Source organism: Triturus cristatus, chromosome 5_1, assembly GCF_964204655.1.
Source record: "Triturus cristatus chromosome 5_1, aTriCri1.1, whole genome shotgun sequence".
In the NCBI taxonomy this organism is placed as follows: domain Eukaryota; kingdom Metazoa; phylum Chordata; class Amphibia; order Caudata; family Salamandridae; genus Triturus; species Triturus cristatus.
This window is the reverse complement of record NC_140587.1, coordinates 103,721,864-103,746,995: the sequence shown is the minus strand read 5'-3', so window position 1 is coordinate 103,746,995 and position 25,132 is coordinate 103,721,864. Positions and strand designations below refer to the sequence as shown.

At 47.6% G+C, this 25,132-nt stretch overlaps 1 protein-coding gene across 1 annotated transcript in view; it reads left to right on the top strand.

Annotated features, from left to right (window-relative positions):
- The window catches only part of WDR97 (WD repeat domain 97), a 619,749-nt gene that overhangs the window by 312,275 nt on the left and 282,342 nt on the right, over positions 1 to 25,132 (top strand). The window contains exon 18 of the mRNA XM_085604522.1: positions 23,991 to 24,029. Coding sequence (XP_085460648.1) covers positions 23,991 to 24,029 — 39 coding nt within the window. The remainder of the gene's footprint in view (positions 1 to 23,990; positions 24,030 to 25,132) is intronic.

Below are 25,132 nucleotides of genomic sequence, written 5' to 3'. Positions count from 1 at the left end.
TGGCAATACAGGGTAACATTTATCAATTGCCAAATTATATTTTCTATTCGCCATCTCCATTGCTTTCGCAGTCTCGTTGACATGCAGCTGCCTAGCAGACTCCATTAAAGTCAACCCTTTCTCTTTCTGTTCTTTCTTCGTCTTCCTAATTTCTCTCTGTTTGGCTTCTTTACGCCATACGCGAAAAGAATCAAACATTGCCGGCCGGGCTTTTCTCTTAAACAACTTCATTTCTAGATTGTCTAGTATTTCGGTTTCGAAGCTACCATGCGGTGGCCAACTAAGGACACCATCTTTCCTGGACCCATACTTCATTATACGCAATAGGACCCACACCATGTTTACAATAGAGCTCATATGTAGGAGTTCCAATCGGAGGAACCGAACACGAATCCTCCAACCGGGAATCCCCGTTGCAACGTAACCAGGACAGGAAACAATTACTACTGTTAGTCATGACAAACAAAGACAAATTTCCAACCAAAATGCGCAGAGAACTTAGGCCTACCAAAATGAACTAATACCAAAACAAAGATTATCTAAACAAGAGCAACCAATGATAATCTACGAATTAAACCAGAGCAACAAAGAACAACCAAACTGAGCGTAACCCATTTAATACTTAACTGAAATGTGGAAGACGTCACCAAGGAGAACCCGTCTACGTCTCGCCGTACTAAGGTCTGCACCTCGGGTCCAAGACAGGGCGACAGTCAGGGCAGCGGTCCTCTGTAGCCGTCTGGGAACGGGAACCCTCGTGGAAGAGATCGTCGGGCCACTTTTACGACATGCAGGGATCGATGAAGCGGGGTACCTCCCTCCGGAATCTTCACACGAAACTTCTCGAACTTTTCAGGCTTTGGACCGGTACCGGATGACGTCGCCCCACGTTGGGCGCCAATTTGAGGTTCTGGACTTCTAAGAGTCCAGAGGTGTCAGGGAAACAACACCCGAAGACCCCTGAGTTCCTTCCTGTCTCGGTGCACAAATAAACAGAGACGCGGGCTTCTCGATGGTGGCGTCAGAGACCAAGATTTATTTACTGCAGGGACACAGAAGTCACACAGAGGCAGAATCTACGAGACTGTTCAAATTGCATTAAGTGGGTTGTTCCTTAAATACACGAAAAATGTCTTTAGGCAACATTACACGAATATTTCTCATGCCCAACCCGGTATCCCAAACAAACAGTAAATAGACATCAAACAATAATTAGTCGTAGGTTTTCGGTATTCGATCAGGTCCCCTTGTCAGTTTTCCATTCTTTGCCCGATCCTCCCCATCATAAAAATCGCAACCTCCCCATTGTAAAAGCCCAGAAGGAGAGGAGCAGAGCCAGGTGCAAAGGATTGAAAAGTAGGATAAGAGGTGTTTATGGATCATAAACGGGCATGGCTACCGTCTTCGGCCTTTCAGTCAGGACAACGGACATGAGAACCGGTATAGCAGGACTGGCCTCAGGCAAGGGAGGCAGCTTGATTCTGCCTAGTCATGCAGTGTCAGCCTGTGAAAAGTTGGCCTGATGTATGATGTCACTAGTTCTAGTGTACACCTTATATCAGTCCAAATACCCTTATGGTGATTGGTTGTAAAGTCAACCTTATAGACCAGCTATCCTAGTGGTAGCATGGACAAGAGCAGTCTTAGGCTAAACTCTGAATGGCATGTGAAGCCAGCTGTGATACCATATATAATCCCTTGAATACCAAATGAAAGGACACCACAACAGATATATATATAAAATAAAGTGTATTTATTCTAGTCAAACCCTCAGCACTCTTTATGAGATTAGAGGTAAGTACAACACAGTCTTATTTAAGCATACATTAAGTCACACAGGTAAGTAATACAGTTAGGCCCTAGGGGCCACGCAAACCATATACTAAGTAAGTGGTATAAGGACCACTGTCACGGAAATAGAATAGGCCTAGGCCTAGGGAATCGCTGGGGCTACACTACACTAGCGTTAGTTAGGAAGTGGGAGGCCCACGGGATTCGTGTGCAGAGTGGAAACACTCGCGCGTAATGCGTAAAAGTCAATAGCAATAGTACAGTTTAGAAAACGGTAGATTTAGGACACTTCCGGAGTAGCTAGGAAGTTGAGACTTGAAAACTAGACACTAGGATAGTCACTATCCTGATGAGCACCGGAGTACCCAAGTTACCTAGCCCACAGGCTGCGGGTGCATAGGGGTGAAGATGCGTCGGGTTTCGTCGTCGACTCCTATGGATGCCTGAAGAATGATGCTGACAGGCAGTCAGTGAAGAGTGTCCGGTGGATCCCAAGGCTGGGATCAAGAAGAGAGGAGACCTGCAAGCAGAAGGGACAGAGTCAAGGTCACTAGCCAGTGACCACGTGGAACCAGGAAGGAACCCGGCGATGTCGTGAAGATTGCAGGTGAAGGTGAAGCTTGTCGCTGCAGCCAGGAGGACCAGGAAGCTTCGAGGACGACCAGGACCAGGAGGCGAGCTGTCCCACGAAGGCTCTTGCTGTCGGCGGCGTCGAAGTTGGACTAGGACTCACCAAGCCTTGGCAAGCGGAACCCACGAAGAACGGAGGACTTGCTTCTGGTGCAGACCAGGAAGGTCTGGGGTGCTTCTTCTTTGCAGAGAAGCGGGAGCCAGTCTGGAGGAGCCAAACCAGCGCAGAAGATTTCAGGGTGCGTCGTCACAAAGGCCACTAGCCAGCGGGCAAGCAACCGGACAGACGCGGCAAGCAGGAAAATGCAGAAGGGCCCCACGCAGGACTCGTGGAGTGTGGGGGGCTGATCTTCGGTGCAGATGGTGCTTGGGGTTGGGGCTTCTCAATCCCCGGTGCACAACTTCGAGGGTGCCTCAGAAGCTGCGCTTTAAGTTACTAGCCACTTTTCCCAGGTAGCCGGTCCCACGTCGCTCGTCGCCTCCACGGATCTCAGCTTTGCTGTGGATGTGGATCAGGGTCGGAGAAGTCTGGAAGTCAAGGCTCTGGTCGGGCTCTGCAGTCGGTTCCTCGTAGAACGTGAGCAAAGCAAAGGGTAGTCTCTTGATGGTGCCTGTTTGCACAGGGTAGCCACTCCTTGGCTACAAGGGAGATTCTTCAGTCTTCTTCTTTCGTCGAATGTCGAAGGTCCAGAGTTTCTGTTCAAGTTTGCAGGTTCAGGATAATCTAAAGTCTTGAGGCCCAACTCCCACTCTTATACTAATCTGGGGGGCTGGGATACCTGCTAGGTCACGCCTTATGGGTGGGACCTGGGAGGGGGTGGTTACACCCACTTCCCTTTGTCCAGTTTCGCGCCAGAGCTGGGGCTGGAGTGCCCCAGCGCCGGTTTGAACTGGACTATGCAAGGAACACCTTGTGTGCCCCAGGCATGTCTCATTCCTTTCAGCCCACCCTGCCCCAATACACTAAAGGCTGTCTGGGGAGGTGCTAGCACCTCCCCAAGCAGGAAACCTATTGTCCAGGCCTCCCTGGCTGGGATCACTCCCAGCTGCAGGAGGTCAGACTTGTGTCGTGGCAGCAGCATCCATTTTGTGATGCTGAGGCTTTGGTCAGAGGCTAACAGTTGAAGTATGATTTTAACATGTCTTTCCCTCTAGAAGGGGGGAATAATATCCTCATGTCCAGAAATGGCATGGGGGTATTATTCCACAGTGTTAGACACCTTACACGACATGTTTCGATAAAGCCAAACCATAGTTACCATAACCGTCTAAGATTATAAGGCACTTTAAGAGTATATGGTAGGCTATATCATAGAACAGCTATAAGGACTTAGTTCCGAAAGCTGCAGACAGGCTCAGCTCATGCTAGAGAACCATCTCACATGTTACCAAGCACTCTGCCTCCAGGATTGTTAAGGCCTGCCATAGGAGTGACTGATAGGTACACATGTGTCTATATGTAAGTTAGGTATAGGAATACTACACCTAAGCAAGGGGTGATTACACGACCTTGCCCCAGCTGAGTGATCAGCCAGTTGTGTCAGAATGGAAGGCCAGGCCAGGGGTGGCATAATACATGCTGCAGCCCCTGGTAGGCCTAGGGTACACCTATGCCCTGGGTACCTAGGGTACACTGTACAGGGGCCAATAAGGTGATCCTATCCAAATGGGTTATGCACCTAAAGTACATAGTATTAATTTAGAGAGAGAACAGCAGGGCTGTGGGTCTGATTAGCAGTCCCACAGCCACATCTAAGTCGAAAACCAGTAAAGCAAAAGCAAAAAGTGGGGGTGAACATAGAAAGCAGACCCTACTCTCCTACACAACCCCCCTCCCCCCCCAATCTTAGGGACATTAAACTAACCTTGACCAGTTGAGTCTTCATGTTCTAAGTGGAAATATCTGGAGAGTCCATCTGCATTGGCATGGTCAGTCCCAGGTCTATGTTCCACTGTGAAGTCCATCCCCTGTAGGGAAATGGACCACCTAAGAAGTTTGGGATTTTCACCCTTCATCTGATTTAGCCACAAGAGGGGCTTATGGTCTGTCTGAATCTTGAAGTGAGTGCCAAACAAGTATGGCCTCAGCTTCTTCAGGGCCCAAACCACAGCAAAGGCCTCCCTCTCAATAGCTGACCAACGTTTCTCTCTAGGGGTCAGCCTTCTACTTATAAAAGCAATGGGCTGGTCTTGACCATCTACATTCAGTTGTGAAAGAACAGCTCCCACACCTAACTCAGAAGCATCTGTCTGGACAATGAACTCTTTGGAGTAGTCTGGACTTTTCAGAATAGGTGCACTGCACATGGCCTGCTTCAGGTCATCAAATGCTTTTTGACAGCTTACTGTCCACTGAACTTTCTTTGGCATCTTCTTGGAGGTCAAGTCATTAAGTGGTGTCACTATGGACCCATAGTTCTTAACAAACTTTCTGTAGTACCCAGTCAGGCCCAAGAAAGCTCTGACCTGAGTCTGGGTAGTTGGAGGAGCCCAGTCCTTTATGGTCTGGATCTTGCTCTCCAGTGGTTGAACCTGACCCCCACCAACTAGGTGGCCCAGGTATACAACCTTGCTCTGCCCTATCTGGCACTTAGTGGCCTTGATAGTGAGGCCTGCCTTTTGCAGGGCCTCTAAAACATTCCTCAGGTGGACCAGGTGATCCTCCCAGGTGGAGCTAAAGACAGCAATATCATCAAGATAAGCTGCACAATAATCATCCAACCCAGTAAGGACTTGATTCACCAACCTTTGGAAAGTGGCAGGTGCATTCTTCAAACCAAAGGGCATTACCACAAATTGATAATGTCCTCCTGGGGTCGAGAAAGCAGTTTTGGCCTTTGCACTCTCAGCTAGTCTGATTTGCCAGTAGCCTGCTGTCAGGTCAAATGTGCTCAAAAACTTAGCAGCTGCCAGTCTGTCAATGAGCTCATCTGCCCTAGGTATTGGGTGGGCATCTGTCCTAGTGACAGCATTGAGACCTCTGTAATCCACGCAAAACCTCATCTCTCTCTTACCATCTTGGGTGTGAGGTTTTGGCACAAGAACTACAGGACTAGCCCAAGGGCTCTCTGAAGGTTCAATGATTCCCAGCTCCAACATCTTTTGTACCTCAACTTTTATGCAGTCCCTGACATGGTCAGGTTGCCTGTAGATTTTACTCTTCACAGGCAGACTGTCACCAGTGCCCACCTCATGGGTGCACCAGTTTGTCTGACTTGGGGTCAGAGAGAACATATGTCTGTAGGATTGCAGAACCTGCCTGCAGTCCTGTTGCTGATGGACAGTGAGGCTGTCAGAAAAGACCACACCATCAACTGAGCCATCATCAGGGTTCTGAGTCAACAGGTCTGGGAGAGGGTCACTCTCTTCCTCCTGCCCCTCATCTGTAGCCATGAGTAGCCCCATGTCTGCCCTGTCAACATATGCCTTCAATCTGTTGACATGAAGCACCCTGTGGGGGCTTCTGGGAGTCCCAAGGTCCACCAAGTAGGTGACTTCTCCCTTTTTCTCAACAATAGTGTGGGGTCCAGACCATTTGTCTTGGAGTGCTGCTGGGGCCACTGGCTCCAACACCCACACTTTCTGTCCTGGCTGGTAAACAGTCAGTACAGCCTTTTGGTCATGCCAAGCTTTTTGGAGTTCTTGGCTTGCCTCAAGGTTTTTAGAAGCCTTCTTCATATACTCTGCCATCCTGGAGCGGAGACCAAGTACATAATCCACTATGTCTAGTTTGGGTTGTCTGAGAGGTCTCTCCCATCCTTCCTTCACCAAACACAGGGGTCCTCTTACAGGATGCCCAAACAAAAGCTCAAAAGGGCTGTAGCCAACCCCCTTTTGTGGGACCTCTCTGTAAGCAAACAGAAGGCAGGGTAAAAGGATGTCCCATCTTCGCCTAAGCTTGTCTGGTAATCCTTTTATCATTCCCTTTAGGGTCTTGTTGAATCTCTCAACAAGCCCATTGCACTGTGGGTGATAGGGTGTGGTGAACTTGTAGTTAACACCACACTCCTTCCACATTGCAGTCAAGTATCCTGACATGAAGTTGGCACCTCTGTCAGAAATGACCTCCTTTGGAAAGCCCACTCTGGAGAATACTCCAAGCAGGGCCCTTGCCACAACAGGAGCTGTTGTGGTCCTTAGGGGAATTGCTTCTGGGTACCTGGTGGCATGGTCCACTATCACCAGTATGAATCTGTGCCCAGATGCTGTTTGTGGGTCCATTGGTCCTACAATATCTATGCCCACTCTTTCAAAGGGGACCCCCACCACAGGTAGTGGTATGAGGGGGGCCTTTGTGGTGCCACCTGATTTGCCACTGGCTTGGCAGGTGACACAGGAGCGACAAAACTCCTTAGTATCTTCTGACATATGGGGCCAGTGAAAGTGAGGGACAAGCCTGTCCCAAGTCTTGTTCTGGCCTAGATGTCCTGCAAGGGGAATATCATGGGCCAAGGTAAGAAGGAAGCCTCTGAACTTCAATGGTATGACCAACCTCCTGGATGCACCAGGCTTGGGGTCTCTAGCCTCTGAATACAGTAGCCCTTCATCCCAATACACTCTATGGGTACCTTGAGCATTCCCTGCAGCCTCAGCAGCAGCCAGCTGTCTGAGGGGTTCAAGAGAGAGGCAGTCTAATTGAGCCTGCCTCAGATCTGCCCTGGAAGGTCCCCCTGTCCCAAGAAACTCAACCTGATCAGGTTCAAGTTCTTCTAGGACAGTTCCTTCAGGGCTCTCAGAATCATCCTCCTGGGAGGGCTGATCCACCACCTGAGGCAGGGGGGAAGGCACAGCCTTAACCCTACTGCTCTTTCTCTTGGGTTGTGACTGGTCCATAGTTTCAGGATCCAGCACTTGTTCAGTGGTGCACTTTTTGGCCTGTGACCTGGTCACAGCAAGGACATGTGCATCTATCCCCAGCATTTCTGCATGGGTCCTATACTCCACTTCAGACCAAACTGAAGTTTCAAGATCATTGCCCAGTAAACACTCTACAGGAAGGTCTGAACTAACAACAACTTTCTTGAGGCCAGTTACCCCTCCCCAGGAGAAGTTAACAATAGCCACACTATGGGAGGTAGTGGCATTGCTAGCGTTGGTCACTAGGTAATTCTCACCTAGTATGATCTGTCCAGGGTCCACAAAAGCAGGTGTCACCATTGTGACACTAGCTCCAGTGTCCCTGTAGGCCTGAGCCATTCTTTGGTTGATAAAAGGAGTCTGTCTGTACTTGCCCAGGTTACTGGGGCCTACAGTAGAGGACAAAGCTAAGTCCCCATCACAGATCAGAACAGCCTGAGTAGGTACTCTGACTAGGCCAGAATCCTCCTCAGTTCCCAGGGTTAACCCTACTACACCCTTTTGCTGGGAACCACCACTTACAGCTGAACTAGGGGGTACAGTTGCCTTAGGGGCAATGGTGGCTGGGGGCTTATCCTTTTTGGTGCACTCACTAAACCAATGTGAGTTGGACTTACAATAGTTGCACCATGGTTTCTTTTGGCCATCTTTCTTTTTATCCTTTTTGGGACCACCCTCCCCCTGAGCCTTTTGGGGGCCTGGTGAAGACTTCTGGTCTTTTTGTTTCTGATCATTACCCTTCTGGTCTGCCTTTTTCTGATCACCGCCCTGGTTCTGGTTTTTCTGCTTAACTCTAGTCCTGACCCATCTATCTGCCTTCTTTCCCAATTCTTGGGGAGAAGTCAGATCAGAATCAATCAGGTGTTGATGCAATAGCTGGTTTTGACAGTTGTTAAGTATTTGCTCTCTCATGATCAAATTATACAATCCTGTATAGTCCTTAACCTTACTTCCCATTAGCCAGCCTTCCAGAGCCTTAGTGGCACAATCTACAAAGTCAGTCCAGTCCTGAGTCTGTGTCTTCTGGGTATCCCTGAACAACAACCTGTATTGTTCAGTGGTTAGGCCAAACCCATCAATCAGAGCACTCTTCAGGACAGTGTAATTATCTGCATCCTCATCACTAACTGTGAGGAGCTTGTCTCTTCCCTTCTCAGAGAAGGAGAGCCACAAGATAGCTGCCCACTGACTTTGGGGTACCTGCTGTACTTTGCAAGCTCTCTCCAAAGCAGTTATCCATTTGTGGATGTCATCCCCACACTTGTAGGGAGGGACAATCTTGCTCAGGTTTCTATTGTCATAGTGCCTGTCTCTATCCTTAGGGATATTGCTGCCACCAGTGGGTTCTGACCCACTTAACTTTTGTTCTCTAGCCAGAGCAAGCTTCTCCTTGGCAAGGGCAAGTTCTTCCCTCTGAATCCTCAGATTAGCTTCCCTCATTCTGGCTTCATGCTCCTTTCTCTCAGGGGAAGTCATCCCCCTGTGAGAGGAAGCATTAGAGATGTTAGAGACATGGGAGTGGATGGATTCCTTCGAAGGGGATCTGTCCCTCCTGCTTCTCTGTGTAAGCCTACTTGGGGGTCTGTATGGGGGGACCCCATGCAAACTCCCATGTAAGCTTAGGTTAGCCTGGCTAAGTCTTCCTACTTGGCCCTGGCTGTCTACCTCTTCATCTGAAGTCCCATCTGACTCCTCTGTGGTGGGTAGACCCTCCTCTGTACCTAGGGTACCTGCCTGAGATGCCCTAAGAGTGTCATACTCCTCTAGGAGTTGTCTTAACTGAAGGAGGGTAGGGTTTGCACCCTGTTTTATTCCTCTGGAGGTACACAAGTGTCTCATCTCCTGGAATGTTAAGGTATCATATCTAGAGGGGGTCTTTTGCAGACCTGACCCTCCTGAGAGAGCATCTACTTGATCTCCTCTCAGAGACATGATCTAGTGAGGGTGTGGTGTGTGCACCTACCTACACTAGTTGTTTCTACTAAACCTCTCTAGTAGTTGTAGTCAGGGTGTGTTACTCCCTTCAACCTACAACTACTAAGTCCAGTAGGACTTAAGTATTATAATCTATGTTATATGTACCTAGACAATATCTGTGTGATCTTTCAATTTAGTATCTCAAGATTACAATGGTATTACAACAGCAAGCTCAGATCCCAACCGCTGCTCACCAATGTGAGAAGTTGGCCTGATGTATGATGTCACTAGTTCTAGTGTACACCTTATATCAGTCCAAATACCCTTATGGTGATTGGTTGTAAAGTCAACCTTATAGACCAGCTATCCTAGTAGTAGCATGGACAAGAGCAGTCTTAGGCTAAACTCTGAATGGCATGTGAAGCCAGCTGTGATACCATATATAATCCCTTGAATACCAAATGAAAGGACACCACAACAGATATATATATAAAATAAAGTGTATTTATTCTAGTCAAACCCTCAGCACTCTTTATGAGATTAGAGGTAAGTACAACACAGTCTTATTTAAGCATACATTAAGTCACACAGGTAAGTAATACAGTTAGGCCCTAGGGGCCACGCAAACCATATACTAAGTAAGTGGTATAAGGACCACTGTCACGGAAATAGAATAGGCCTAGGCCTAGGGAATCGCTGGGGCTACACTACACTAGCGTTAGTTAGGAAGTGGGAGGCCCACGGGATTCGTGTGCAGAGTGGAAACACTCACGCGTAATGCGTAAAAGTCAATAGCAATAGTACAGTTTAGAAAACGGTAGATTTAGGACACTTCCGGAGTAGCTAGGAAGTTGAGACTTGAAAACTAGACACTAGGATAGTCACTATCCTGATGAGCACCGGAGTACCCAAGTTACCTAGCCCACAGGCTGCGGGTGCATAGGGGTGAAGATGCGTCAGGTTTCGTCGTCGACTCCTATGGATGCCTGAAGAAAGATGCTGACAGGCAGTCAGTGAAGAGTGTCCGGTGGATCCCAAGGCTGGGATCAAGAAGAGAGGAGACCTGCAAGCAGAAGGGACAGAGTCAAGGTCACTAGCCAGTGACCACGTGGAACCAGGAAGGAACCCGGCGATGTCGTGAAGAATGCAGGTGAAGGTGAAGCTTGTCGCTGCAGCCAGGAGGACCAGGAAGCGTCGAGGACGACCAGGACCAGGAGGCGAGCTGTCCCACGAAGGCTCTTGCTGTCGGCGGCGTCGAAGTTGGACTAGGACTCACCAAGCCTTGGCAAGCGGAACCCACGAAGAATGGAGGACTTGCTTCTGGTGCAGACCAGGAAGGTCTGGGGTGCTTCTTCTTTGCAGAGAAGCGGGAGCCAGTCTGGAGGAGCCAAACCAGCGCAGAAGATTTCAGGGTGCGTAGTCACAAAGGCCACTAGCCAGCGGGCAAGCAACCGGACAGACGCGGCAAGCAGGAAAATGCAGAAGGGCCCCACGCAGGACTCGTGGAGTGTGGGGGGCTGATCTTCGGTGCAGATGGTGCTTGGGGTTGGGCCTTCTCAATCCCCGGTGCACAACTTCGAGGGTGCCTCAGAAGCTGCGCTTTAAGTTACTAGCCACTTTTCCCAGGTAGCCGGTCCCACGTCGCTCGTCGCCTCCACGGATCTCAGCTTTGCTGTGGATGTGGATCAGGGTCAGAGAAGTCTGGAAGTCAAGGCTCTGGTCGGGCTCTGCAGTCGGTTCCTCGTAGAACGTGGGCAAAGCAAAGGGTAGTCTCTTGATGGTGCCTGTTTGCACAGGGTAGCCACTCCTTGGCTACAAGGGAGATTCTTCAGTCTTCTTCTTTCGTCGAATGTCGAAGGTCCAGAGTTTCTGTTCAAGTTTGCCGGTTCAGGATAATCTAAAGTCTTGAGGCCCAACTCCCACTCTTATACTAATCTGGGGGGCTGGGATACCTGCTAGGTCACGCCTTATGGGTGGGACCTGGGAGGGGGTGGTTACACCCACTTCCCTTTGTCCAGTTTCGCGCCAGAGCTGGGGCTGGAGTGCCCCAGCGCCGGTTTGAACTGGACTATGCAAGGAACACCTTGTGTGCCCCAGGCATGTCTCATTCCTTTCAGCCCACCCTGCCCCAATACACTAAAGGCTGTCTGGGGAGGTGCTAGCACCTCCCCAAGCAGGAAACCTATTGTCCAGGCCTCCCTGGCTGGGATCACTCCCAGCTGCAGGAGGTCAGACTTGTGTCGTGGCAGCAGCATCCATTTTGTGATGCTGAGGCTTTGGTCAGAGGCTAACAGTTGAAGTATGATTTTAACATGTCTTTCCCTCTAGAAGGGGGGAATAATATCCTCATGTCCAGAAATGGCATGGGGGTATTATTCCACAGTGTTAGACACCTTACACGACATGTTTCGATAAAGCCAAACCATAGTTACCATAACCGTCTAAGATTATAAGGCACTTTAAGAGTATATGGTAGGCTATATCATAGAACAGCTATAAGGACTTAGTTCCGAAAGCTGCAGACAGGCTCAGCTCATGCTAGAGCACCATCTCACATGTTACCAAGCACTCTGCCTCCAGGATTGTTAAGGCCTGCCATAGGAGTGACTGATAGGTACACATGTGTCTATATGTAAGTTAGGTATAGGAATACTACACCTAAGCAAGGGGTGATTACACGACCTTGCCCCAGCTGAGTGATCAGCCAGTTGTGTCAGAATGGAAGGCCAGGCCAGGGCTGGCATAATACATGCTGCAGCCCCTGGTAGGCCTAGGGTACACCTATGCCCTGGGTACCTAGGGTACACTGTACAGGGGCCAATAAGGTGATCCTATTCAAATGGGTTATGCACCTAAAGTACATAGTATTAATTTAGAGAGAGAACAGCAGGGCTGTGGGTCTGATTAGCAGGCCCACAGCCACATCTAAGTCGAAAACCAGTAAAGCAAAAGCAAAAAGTGGGGGTGAACATAGAAAGCAGGCCCTACTCTCCTACACAGCCTTTCTCGGGGCTCGAGCTTACGTGTCCTTAACAAGGTGACTCTGCCGGGGTCATCGCCCGTTCATTGACTATGTGAGGGCAAGAAACAAAATGGATGCCGTAACTAAAATGGATGCCATGACTTTACAACAGAATGCCCTATTTCTCAGTGAATTCATGCTAGTTGCGTAGCGAAAACACTGTCATGCACATAATGGATCATTTGCGGTTCATTGGTACCGAAATCGTGTCAGTACTACGATACCGAATTCACGGGTTCGGATCGCTACAGAACCTCAGTGAGGTCATCAACAGTGCGAGCGAGAGGATGAAACTGTAGATGGGCCTGTGCTCTGGATTCCAGTTCTGTTAATGGTATTTGTTTGATATTCCTAGCCCAGTGCAAAGGTTTTCTTTTGGAAGGGGCAGTGTGAGCTCTAAGGAAGGTCTTGATATTAAAAAGTATGAGATTGTGGTCAGACCTGTCAATAGGTGTGATGGATCGAAGTGCAATCAGATCATTATTGCTGATTATAGCATCCTTTACCATGGGTTGGTTCATTGCAGAGTTGTTTGAGTTCATTTATTTCAAGAAGGTTAGTTAGGAGGCAGACAGACAGTGGTATCTTCTGAGTTATTCCATTGAATATTGATACAGTATCAATATTCAATGGAATAACTCAGAAGATACCACTGTCTGCCTCCTAACTAACCTTCTTGAAAGAAATGAACTGCAATGGACATTAGTGGTAAATATGCACTCTCATTAGAGCACTGCCTAGCAACCACTTTAAAAGACCACCACACATTAAGTAATGGCTGCCTGTGTTTGTGTTTAGTGAAAGGGTGAGCATTGGGATGCATTTCTTTTTCAATGCGGCTTGTTCCACTAGCAAAACAGAGAAAGTTGTGAAATGAAGAGACTGGCAGTAATACGGGTGCAGAAAGGTAGGGGGCACCAATGCAGCAACACTGAGATGCTATTGGCTACATCAAGAGCTGATTTTAAAGAGACAAGGGAACCCAGGAAGTTAAAAAGGGACCTAGGGTACGAGTAATTATAAAGGAACAATGGTCTTTTTCGAACAAGGTCATGGAAAGCAATAATACACAGAGATACAATGATATCTAAGTTTATGCAATCCAAATGGAAATTATAAGTTTATGAAATAAAAAAATAAAAAGCATGGAAGTGGGACAATATACAACAAGAAAAGGAAGACATTAGAACTTCAGAACTCAGGCATTGCACAACATGTAAATTAGTAAATATGTTGAAGCCAAGGTACTCAAGTCAATGACGTTTTGATCCGTAACAGAATAGGGGATCATCATCAGGACACAACAAGTTAAGCCTGCTGGGAGAGAAGAAAGAAAAAAGAGAAAGAAAGGACAAGGAAGAAAAAAGAGGAGAGTTACACACGTAGTATAGGTTGAGTTATGATAAACCCATGCACCATACACTAACAGATAAAACCAGACCAGGTACTGATGTAACTATCCACTATAAAAGTGACATCAAGATCTATATAAGTCTCATCGTCCAAATACAACCGTTAATCAATCAAGACCACATACCACCAATGTGGGCAGATCGGCAGTGTAAGAACTTACCAAGATCAGAGACTGTTAGTGTACTCAATAGGTTATTTTGTGGTGCACATTGGGCACATTTCTGCATGTCCTTATTGGATCACAATTCACTTGGAACTTCCATGCATGTTTAAAGTCACAACGCATGGGTTTATCATAACTCAAACTATGGTATGTGGGAAACCCCCCTATTCTTTTTTATTCCCAGCAGGCATTTTCCCAGACATGACTTGTGTTCTGGTGATGATCCCCCTATTCTGTTAGGGATCGAAACATCCTTGACTTGCGTACCTTGACTTCAACCTGTTTACTTATTTATTTTTTTATAAGCAGAGGTACTGTGTATCTGTTGCTTAACTATTTTTTGTATTTTAGCCACATGTTGTGCAGTGAGTTACCCCAGTATTGGAGCTTTCATAGATTCTCATGGTTTGTATCATTCCCCGTCGTCGGAATGGGAGCCTCGGTAAATAAGAAATATATCATAACCATAGAAACAAAAGAGAAAATAGGCTTAGGCCTCATCTCATTTTGTAGTATATCACCCTCTTTGTGTAAAAGAGCCCAAACTTTTGCCAGGACCAATCAGCATAGCCTCACCCCTTGGAACCTTCCTGAGAGAGCTCAGAACCTCAGATCTTTCTACCGCACGTTGTGCTAGGGAGTCTCCACTGAGCTCTGCTCAGTTTTCTCATATTTTTCTGTTAGAAATCTACATTTTACCATCTGTAGTGACATTATGTCAGAAAGGGAGAAGAAAGCCTTATTCAGAGCCTGTGCTTCTTGTGGAAAGAAGAGACTTTTCATTGAGGATAAGCATGAGAGTTGTATTTACTGCTTATACCCGGAACATAAGGCAACAGACTGCAAGATTTGTCGGACCTTATCTACCAAGACTTTGCGGGACAGAGAAGGTCGGTTGCTGACATGGCTGCAAAAGCTGAAGACCAGAAAGGAGGTTCTCTCTTCAGATGAGGAGGATTCGATTTCTGGCACCTCCTCCAGGAGATCAAAGAAGAGGGGTAGGTCATCTCCCTCCATCTCTGAGGAACCCCCTGTCAAAGCCCCTCACGGGATCTCTGAAAGGTCTGAGGAGGCTGGTCCCATGAAATCTCCTCACGGAAGTGTAAAGGAGAGGCAGGGACAGGCTGCAGGTATGGACACAGCCTCTAGGGACAAAAAGGAGGTTTCCATATCTTCTCCTCCGTCCCAAAAGGAAAAGCCTGCGAAGAAACACTCTGCAGGAGCTCCACAGATGGCTCCGGTGTAGAAACAGCGTCCGTCGACGCTGACTAAAGAAGGTACGTCGACGACGGTTTCCATAGTAAAGACTGTTTCCTTGGTGTCGTCGACGGGACCGTCGACGCTGTCTGCTTTATTGTCTACGACAGCTTCATTCTCGTCTTCGACGGCGGTGTCGATGACAAAGACCACGCCGACGATGACAACGACGGCGACGTCGTCGTCGATGCTGATGACGACGAGTTCGTCGACGAGACCATCGACGGTTGTCCCGTCGACGATGAAGAAAGCTTCGTCGACGAGCTTGCCGTCGACGAAGGAGAAGGCTCCGTCGACGATCCTACCGTCGACGACGATTCAGGCATCGTCGACGACCTCATTGTCGACGACGGTTCGCACTCCGTCGACGAAGACTACCGTGCCGTCGACGATTGCATCGTCGATTTCGTCGACGCTTGGGATTCCTTCGACGACGACTCTGTCGACGGGACCGTCGACGGCGAAAAATTCAGGATTTTCAATACAGAGGTTGAAGATTACACCGGACATGACTTCACCTAGGCGGGTTACGCCTTTACCACCATCTATGCTTCTAGATGAGTCGGAGGATGAGGATGAGGGTGACCAGTATGGGGATGCCTACAGTCCCTCAGATCTGCATGTAAAGCAGCAAGAGACTGATACTGAGGAGTATTATGGTTAAGAGGAGCAGGAACAATATGTTCAACATGAAGTACATCCTCGCACTTCAAGGCAGGACATGATAGCTCTACCAGTTGCTCTGGTTACGGACTTGCAGATGATGTTGCAGGACTACAGAGCTCGATTTCCATCACGCCCTGACGTTCCACCAGTGCACCCATACACATCAGTGGTTCCGCGAGGGCCGGCAATGGACTTACCACCTCTTCCTAAAGACATACCCCGTACCTCACCAATTGTGGTACCAGTAGTGGTTCCTCAGACTTCGTATCCGGAACCTACCAATGAGGATACACAGGATGTGGATACGGATGACGACGATGAGGGGCACGTGGTCCCACTAACTGATCCAGGGGATCCGATGTGCATCCGGATGACACTGGAATGCAGGATCCGGATGCTGCAGGGCGGGAGACGAACCTGTCGCCTCCGGCAGATATTGGGGGGTTCCATAATCTTATGGAGCGTGCATCCAAGAGGTTTGGTCTGCCTCTTACAGTGGAACAGTCGGACTGTTTTCTGTATGACTTTAAGGCGCAGTATAAAAAGTCTGTCAGATCAATTCCCATCATCGAGCATGTGTGGGATGAGGGAATTAAGATTATGCAGAACCCAGCTACGGTCATCCCAGTTCTTCACCAGCTGGAGAAGAAATACAAGGCCCCGGAGGGCAGTCCTGCATGTCTTCTAGGACAACCAAAGCCTGACTCTGTAATATCTCAGGCCGCACAAAGCAAGTCCAAGAATCCGTCAACACCTTTGACTACGCCTCCGGATAAGGATGGCAGGCGGCTGGACAATGTAGGAAAGAGATTTTCCACCATGGCCAGTTTGTTAGTTCGAGCGGCAAATTCATTAGCCATTCTAGGCAGGTACGACCGCCAGATGTGGTGCGACATGGAGCCGTTTATGGATCTGCTACCAGATTCGAGTCAGGAGGAGGCCAAGCAGGTTCTCATGGAAGTAGAGAGATGTTCTTTGGAAGTCATTGACTGTGCTATGGACATAGCCTCTACTGCTTTCAGGGCTTTGGCAGGGTCAGCGGTCTTGCGCCGTCAAAGCTGGTTAAAAGCAACCTGGCTCCATCAGGAGGTCCAAAATAAGATCCTGGACCTTCCTTTTGACGGAGAAATGCTTTTTGGTAAGCATGTCGATGAGGCCCTGCAAAGCATAAAGAAGGACACGGACACAGCAAAGTCCTTAGGATCCTTAAATTATCGCAGGGTTCCATTCAGAGGAGCACGTGGACGAGGGTTCTCTACTTATAAAGGAAACCAACGTCAGTATTCATCACAGTCAGGACAGTCATATAAGAATCAGTACTCAAACCAACGCCAAGGTCAATCGGCATCTTTCTCTCGTCAGTCCCAGAGAGGACGTCAGAATCGTCAGGGACGAGACAATGCCAAGAGGCAATAGCGGCCTCCTGGCTCTGACTACTGTTCCTCCCCTACCAAGGACACCGGTTGGGGGCAGGATCTCCTATTGTCTGGACAGCTGGGTCCTTATAACATCGGACCGGTGGGTTTTGAATATTGTTCAGAGTGGCCATACGTTGGAATTCCAAGATCTTCCTCCAACGAGAGCTCCGGACGCCCGTCCCCCAAAACATCTCCGACTGTTGCATCTCGAAGCCCACCAACTATTCATCAAGGGGGCGATAGAACCGGTACCTCTTTCGCAGAGGGGCAAGGGTTTCTATTCCAGGTTCTTCCTGGTTCGGAAGACGTAAGATACGTGGCGTCCTATACTAGACCTAAGGGAGCTCAACACCTATCTCATCAAGCTCTCCTTCAGGATGGTCACTCTCCAAGACATTCTCCGTCTACTGAATCCGGGCGATTTTTTGGCGTCCCTGGATTTAGAGGATGCGTACTTCCACGTTCCAATCCACCCAGCTCACAGGCAATATCTACGCTTCACAGTAGGCAAGAGCCATTTCCAGTTCAAGGTGCTTCCGTTTGGCCTTCGGTCTGCACCTCGGATATTCACGAAGATGCTGGCACCAGTCGCTGCTTTTCTCAGAAAGCAATCCTTAGAAGTGTTCCCATACTTGGACGACTGGCTCGTCAAGGCTCCATCGCTCACGGCAACTTCTCAAGCCGTGTCAACTTGCATTCAATTGTTCGCCCACTTGGGTCTTCAGCTCAACAGATCCAAGTCGGTGCTGATACCCTCCAGGTCCCAAAGGTTCCTTGGAGCTATTCTGGACACGACACTATGCACCGCTCGTCCGTCGGAGGAGCGTCAACGCAAGCTGATCATCTCCGCTCGTCAAGTGCTGCAGAGGAAAAATGTGTCGGTTCGCCGGTACAAGTCCTTACTCGGATCGATATCATCCTGCATACCATTAATACCGCATTGCAGGCTTCATATGCGTCCTCTGCAGGAGGAGTTAGACAAGCAATGGCGCCAGGCAGAAGGGTCGTTCAACGACAAGGTGTGGATAACACCAGGTATGCGCAAGGCCTGCGAGTGGTGGCCGGTAAAGGAGAACATCGCAGTAGGATTAACATTCCGGACTCCTCCTTCTCCTATGGTAGTGACCACAGATGCCTCCTTAGAAGGCTGGGGAGCGGTTCTCCAGGAGCTTCAAATCAGCGGTCACTGGAGTCCAGCGCAGAGCCTACATCACATCAACCTCTTGGAGTTGATTGCTTTTCGCTTAGCCTTGCGGGCGTTCCTTCCCAGACTTCAGAATCGTGCAGTGCTGGTCCAGACAGACAACACGACGGCCATGCACTATATCAACAAGCAAGGGGGAACAAGATCGCGGACTCTGTCCAAAGAAGCTCAGACGATCTGGGATTTTGCGATTTCTCACAAGATCACCCTACAAGCCGAGCACCTAGCAGGTTGCCTCAACATCACGGCGGATGCTCTGAGTCGTCAGACGGCAGTGACTCACGAGTGGGAATTAGACCAAGCCACGCTGGAGGGAGTGTTCGAGAGATGGGGTACTCCGACCATAGACCTCTTTGCGTCCCCGGAGAACGCCAAATGTCGGTTTTACGCAAGCAAGGTTCCCCATCGAGGATCGCTGGGGAATGCCCTTTCGATTGCTTGGTTCGGAGCATTTTGCTACGCTTTTCCTCCCATTCCTCTCATTCCTCGAGTTCTCAGGAAGGTCAGGGCGGAACCGTGCAAGATGATTCTCATTGCTCCAGCGTGGGCCCGGCAGTTCTGGTTCACGGAACTCCTGCTTCTCTCCCAGGATCGCCCAATTCGCTTGCCGCTGATTCCATCTCTGTTATCGCGGGATCAGGGACAGGTGCTCCATCCGGATCCGAAGTCACTACACTTGACGGCGTGGCTCCTGAATACAGAGAATTCCGTCATCTGAATCTCTCCAGGGAGTGCAGGGATGTTTTGTCTCAGGCGCGGGCGCCAAACACTAATAAGACATACAGGGCAAAATGGAAGAGGTTTTGTCTGTGGTGCCAGAGGAATAAACTCCATCCTTATAAATCCCTGCCACATCAGGTTTTGCCTTACATCCTGTCACTGGCTAAATCAGGTTTGGCGCACTCTTCTGTCAAGGTACATCTGGCTGCCATATCCCGTTTTCGACGGAAGACATCGGGGCCATCTCTATGGTCCGCAAGGATTGTAAATCAGTTCCTTAAAGGGTTGTTTCGAATGTATCCTCCGGTCCGAGCACCTCCACCGATCTGGCAGCTCAACCTAGTACTGGCTCAGCTCATGACAGACCCCCCAGGATATAGCGGCATGGATTCGCAAATTTAGCGGCACAAATATGGAAATTTAGCGGCACAATTATGGAAATTTAGCGGCATTTTTGCGACACATTATTTTACTCATAATCATTCATTTTCACCCGTAAGTCAATGGAAACTCTTTTAGCAGAGTATTCCACTTTGAATAGGGAACCTGGAATATGGAACAGATGAAGCAGCCCACAGGTGAAGGCTGTTATCCTTTGGAAATGCAATTCTCCATTTGCTTTAGTATAGGTTGGTAGCAGTTATCACACCTTTTGACACATTGCGGGACCGGTGTTTGGCACATCCTTAACCCTTTTCTCGCCTGAAAGTCTGAGGGCGGCTGGACACATGCTAGACCTAAATAAATATGGCACTTAAAAGTCAACCTCTAAATTAATGTTATATAAATAAATTAAGATTATAATTTTAACATCATGTCAAGGAAACGGGAAATGAGTTGGTACGGGGGCACTCCTAATATTTTAAATGGGATTAATCAGGGTCTCGCGATAGGTCAGAGGCGCTGACGATAGCCCACAGGTCTGCACCACACAGAGTTGCTCTTTGCCCTTGTGCTTTACATGCCTTCAAGGCCGCTTGGATCAGGTCCTTTACTTATATTGGATCAGGATCCTGCAGAGTAGAAAACGCTCCCGGTTTGCTGGGCCATCAGATGTCTTGAGTATATCAGATGCTGCCTCCACCTCACAGAAGTGTATGGACAGCAGGTGATCTGATTGAGGGGAGAAGAGTTTAATGGGGAGTTGTTTTCGATACCCCTGTGGGCAGGCGCGCAACACCCATTGGACGCAAAGGGCTTCAGCCCCCCCCCCGTCGTGTGCGGCAGCCCAGACAGCTTCCCGGACACACACACAGCCGCACCCGAGCACTTCACAGGTCTTTTAAAGACCATTTGCATGTTAATGCGGCCTCGCTGTTGTTTCACCCCTTCTAAGAGCCCCTGCAGCTCCACTCTGCATTTGTCAGTGCGTTTCTGTTTGTGCACCTCTGTCTGTGCGTCTCTGTCTGTACCTCAGTGTCTGTACGTCTCTGTCTGTACGTCTCCAACTGGGCATCTGTTTCTGTGTGTGTCTCTGTGTGTTCATTTCTGTCTCTGCATCTCTGTATGTACGACTTAGTGTGTGGGTCTTTGGATGTGTTTCTTGGTCTGTGTGTGTTTCTGTCTCATTGTGTGCACTCTGTCTTAATGTATGCGCTCTGTCTCCGTATGTGCCTTTGTGTGTTGTATGTGTGTCTGTGTGTATTTCATTGGTATCTCTGTCTGTGTGTGTGTCTCTGTATGTGCGTCTATGTATGTCTGTCTCTGTGTGTGTGTCTCTGTCTTTGGGTGTCTCTCTTCGTGTGTGTTCCTGTCTATGTCTATCTATCATTGCGTGTCTGTTTTAGTGTGTCCCTGTATCTCTGTCTCTGTGTGTGGGTCTGTTTGTGTTTGCCTATGTGTGGCTCTTGTGTGTTTGTGACTCTATCTATGTGTGTCTATCTGTGCCTGTGTGTGTGTCTCTGTGTTTGTGCGCCTCTGTTTGTCTGTGTGTCTGTCTCAGTGTGTAGTGTAACGGCCGCGGTGGAAAAGGACGTAGAAGAAGACTTCAGTGGCAAGACAGAAAAGGAAGCTTACTGAATTGCCCTTTAATAGTCAACTGTGAAAACACTTCCAGCTGACTTTTAAAGGTCCTTTTAGGAAGCGTTTTCACTCTGCCATGTGTGAGTTTGCCGAGGCCAGCAGTAAACAGAGAAGATGGCTGCAGAAGCATTCATAGTGAATACATTTTAATACGTCTTCACTATGTATGCTGCAGCAGTTATTTTCTGTGATGGCTGTTGGCCTCACTGTGCTGTCGTTACCGTTACAAGTTACAAAACATAGTGCAAGGCCAGCACAATAAGGGCAAAAATTTACAATACCTAACGAAACAAAAAAGTATTTCTAACATGCACTAGTTACAAGTTTGAAAAGAATCAAGAATAATTGGCTGCGTACATGCAAGAAAGGCATATATGGTATATGGGTATTGTTTTCATCACTGGGATTGTTAGCTAAACTTACAGCTTTAATACACATCACTCTTACAAGGCAGTGGCAGCATAATAAGGTATAAATATTAAAATAGCCATTACAACGCATAAATGTATCCCCCACATATACAGTTTTAGAGTTAGAAAATACACTGTAGGGGTCCACGGAACATTGCATGTTTTTAAAATACTCCTCACACAACAAATGTTCATTTACGTCATGCTTCATTATTGGGGTCTTGCTGTTATTGCTACCTGACAGGGGTTGTACATTGCCGATTTCGCAGGCACTTTTGTAAAAATTGCGGCATTTTTACAAAAGTGCCGATTTCGCGGGCACTTTTGTAAAAATCGCGGCATTTTTACAAAAGTGCCGATTTCGCGGCAAGCCGCGAAATCGCGAAATCGCGAAATCCTGGAGGGTCTGTCATGAAAGCTCTTTTTGAGCCGATTCACAGGGCGGACTTGAAGTTCCTCTCTTGGAAGCTAGCCCTCCTCTTAGCATTGACTTCGGCCAGGAGGGTTAGTGAACTCCAGGCTCTGTCCATAGTGGAGCCTTTTCTGCAGTTCAAAAAGGATGTGCTAATTTAGAGAACCAATCCAAAATTCATCCCGAAGGTGCCTTCGGATTTTCATCTGAATGAACCCTTGATTCTCAATTCCTTTTTTCCACGTCCCTCGACCCAGGCGGAACGAACATTGCATTCTTTGGATGTCCAGAGATGTCTGAAATTCTATCTCGAGCGCACACGACCTTTCAGGAAGTCTACGCAGCTATTTATTTCCTACAGTGCACCACGGAAGGGGTTGCCGCTCGCTAAGAGTGGCATTTCCCGCTGGATCTCCAGTGCAATTCAATTCTGTCATCAGGCTGCGGGCAAACCTTTGGACAGAAGGGCCCGGGCTCATTCTACACAAGCAATGGCATCTTCAGTGGCTCTTTTTGCTGGAGTTGCTATCAAGGACATTTGCAGGGCAGCAACGTGGAGCAGTGTACACACCTTCACGAAACACTACTGCCTGGAGTCGGTGGGACGAGATGACGCTGCTGTTGGTGAAGCAGTCCTCAGAAATCTTTTTCATTGAGAGGTGAGCTTTCCCTACAATCCCTCCATCCTGGTAAGCACATTTGGTTCAGTATTGTTGTTTCTTCTTGGTCACCATATACTAGTTGTAACTGTAAGCTGAGATGGTTATGTAAGACCAGGTGTCTACCAAAATGTGCTTTGTGATTTACTGCTAGCTATTCTGATACAAAGCATGAGAATCTATGAAAGTTCCAATACTGGGGTAAGAAAACAAGTTACTTACCTGTAACTTTGGTTCCCCAGTATTGGTAACTTTCATAGATTCTCATGCGCCCACCCACCTCCCCTGGGAAAGCTCTGACGGTTTACTGAGGTAGTGGCTGTTAGCACAACGGCTACGAAAATCTGAGGTTCTGAGCTCTCTCAGGAAGGTTCCAAGGGGTGAGGCTATGCTGATTGGTCCTGGCAAAAGTTTGGGCTCTTTTACACAAAGAGGGTGATATACTACAAAATGAGATGAGGCCTAAGCCTATTTTCTCTTTTGTTTCTATGGTTATGATATATTTTTTATTTACCGAGGCTCCCATTCCGACGACGGGGAATGATACAAAGCATGAGAATCTATGAAAGTTACCAATACTGGGGAACCAAAGTTACAGGTAAGTAACTTGTTTTCTTCTGGGAGTTCTATTGACTTCATTTCTAGTTGTATATTGCCCCACTTCCATGGCTTTTTTAATTTTTTAGTTTATTAAACTTACAATTTCCATTGGGAGTTCATTAACATAAATACCATTATATCTCTGTGTATTATTGCTTTGTATGACCTTGTTTGAAAGGGAACATTGTTCCTTTATAACATCAAGAACTGAGACACACAGGGGCTTATTTACAAGCCCCTTGCACCACTTTTGCGTCACTTTTAACATGGGAAAAGTGACGGAAAAGTGGCGCAAGGGGCTTGTAAATCTGCCCCACAGTGAGGGCAGCGAGGCCTCTGGGGAGTCATCTGTGCACTAGCTAGAAAATACTATTTTCTTTATTTAGACGCTCTTGGAGGGTGAATTATGGTAAAAAGTTAGTCACAGCAATTTCCCTTATGCATGTGAAATTCATTTTTTGTAGGGTAAATGTTAATATTAATAGTGCTCCCTTGCATGTGTGGTTATAACCAAAAACCCTTTAATACTGTGGCATGCTGAAAAGCTGCTGCCTTAATATGAACAGCGCTTGTGAAGGTGAGTGAAATCTACCTTGAATCATATACCAGAACTCTTGTGGCTGTATTATATCATCAATATGTATTAACTGACGAATAGACTCTATCTTTCTTGTGGACCTTGATGTACCACACATGGAGTGATTTGGACACCTCCAATGCCAGGCCAGGTTGCATAGCTTCCTGGAGGGCTGAAGAGTAGCGCAATGATCCCAGGTTCACAGGCATTGTTCTCTGTCTTATCCCAGAATTGTGTCTCTCTCTCCTCAAGGGCACCAGGTCAGTGCACTCCCGAATTCCAAGGCCTCCCGTGAGTATTGCGTGCATGGGGACTTATCATTGCAACTTCTCCCTCCTGCTCCTGACTGGGCTTTGGGATCTGTTTGCAAACCATGTAATCTCTGCCGCTTTGGAAATGAATTGTAGAACAGCTCTAATTTCTCTGTAGAAGTGCTCTCTTCTTTCCTGTGGTGCTCATGGATCTTTCACGCCAGTCTCTAAATTCTCTGCATTAACCTCTTGCACCTTTTCTAAAAACTACTTTGAGCAGCCTGTGCTTCTGCTTCCAGTGCTGCTTCATGTGATTGGTGAGAACCACTAATACAGAGAGAGGAACCTCCTGATCTAATGTGAAGATCCGGTTTAATCAAGCGACCTTCTGTCACTGACTGTGTGAACATCTACACATTCATTATCGCGGAAATTCAACTTTTTAATTTTTACTTTGTAAAATTTTGAAAGAGACCTTGAATGACTCTTTTGGCTAATTCTGGGTGCATCATAAACACACAAGATAGTCAGTGAAACAGAAATGTCTATACATCTTTTCCAAATGTAGGGTAGAGCTGCCTTCGTAACACAACAGTGCATGATGAGAGAATGCATGGGGTGCTCATTGCTGTGTTAGAGTAGTTCCAAGCCTGAAGTTCAAGCAATATAGATTAATAGTCCATCAGATGGAAAAACATGTGTGGGGCAGAACTGGAGGTCTGCTGGAAACAACCAAAAGGGAGGACCGCTACTGCTGAGAAATTATATTTTAGTTGGACTTGCAGGAAGATTTTTCCAAAGCCCTTCAATGGTAGAAGATGAAATATGTTTTTGATCCTCATGTGGGTAGTCAACTTCCACTTTATACAAAGTCTCCTCCAAATATTTTTACCTCTTTAATTGTTTTTGTCCGTCATATCTTTTTCTATATTGGTAAATGGTATTTGCTGAATTTGTACTGTATGTATAAAAACGTCTTAATGTTCATTTCTAACAATAAATTACCTTTCGTTTTTATGTTGAACTATTTTTATGATACTGACATGGACATATAAAGCAGTCACAAGCAAGACAGTCAAGCTGGCAAAATATTTCAATAATATGATCTTATTAGAATGCGATATGACATGATTAAAACAATGG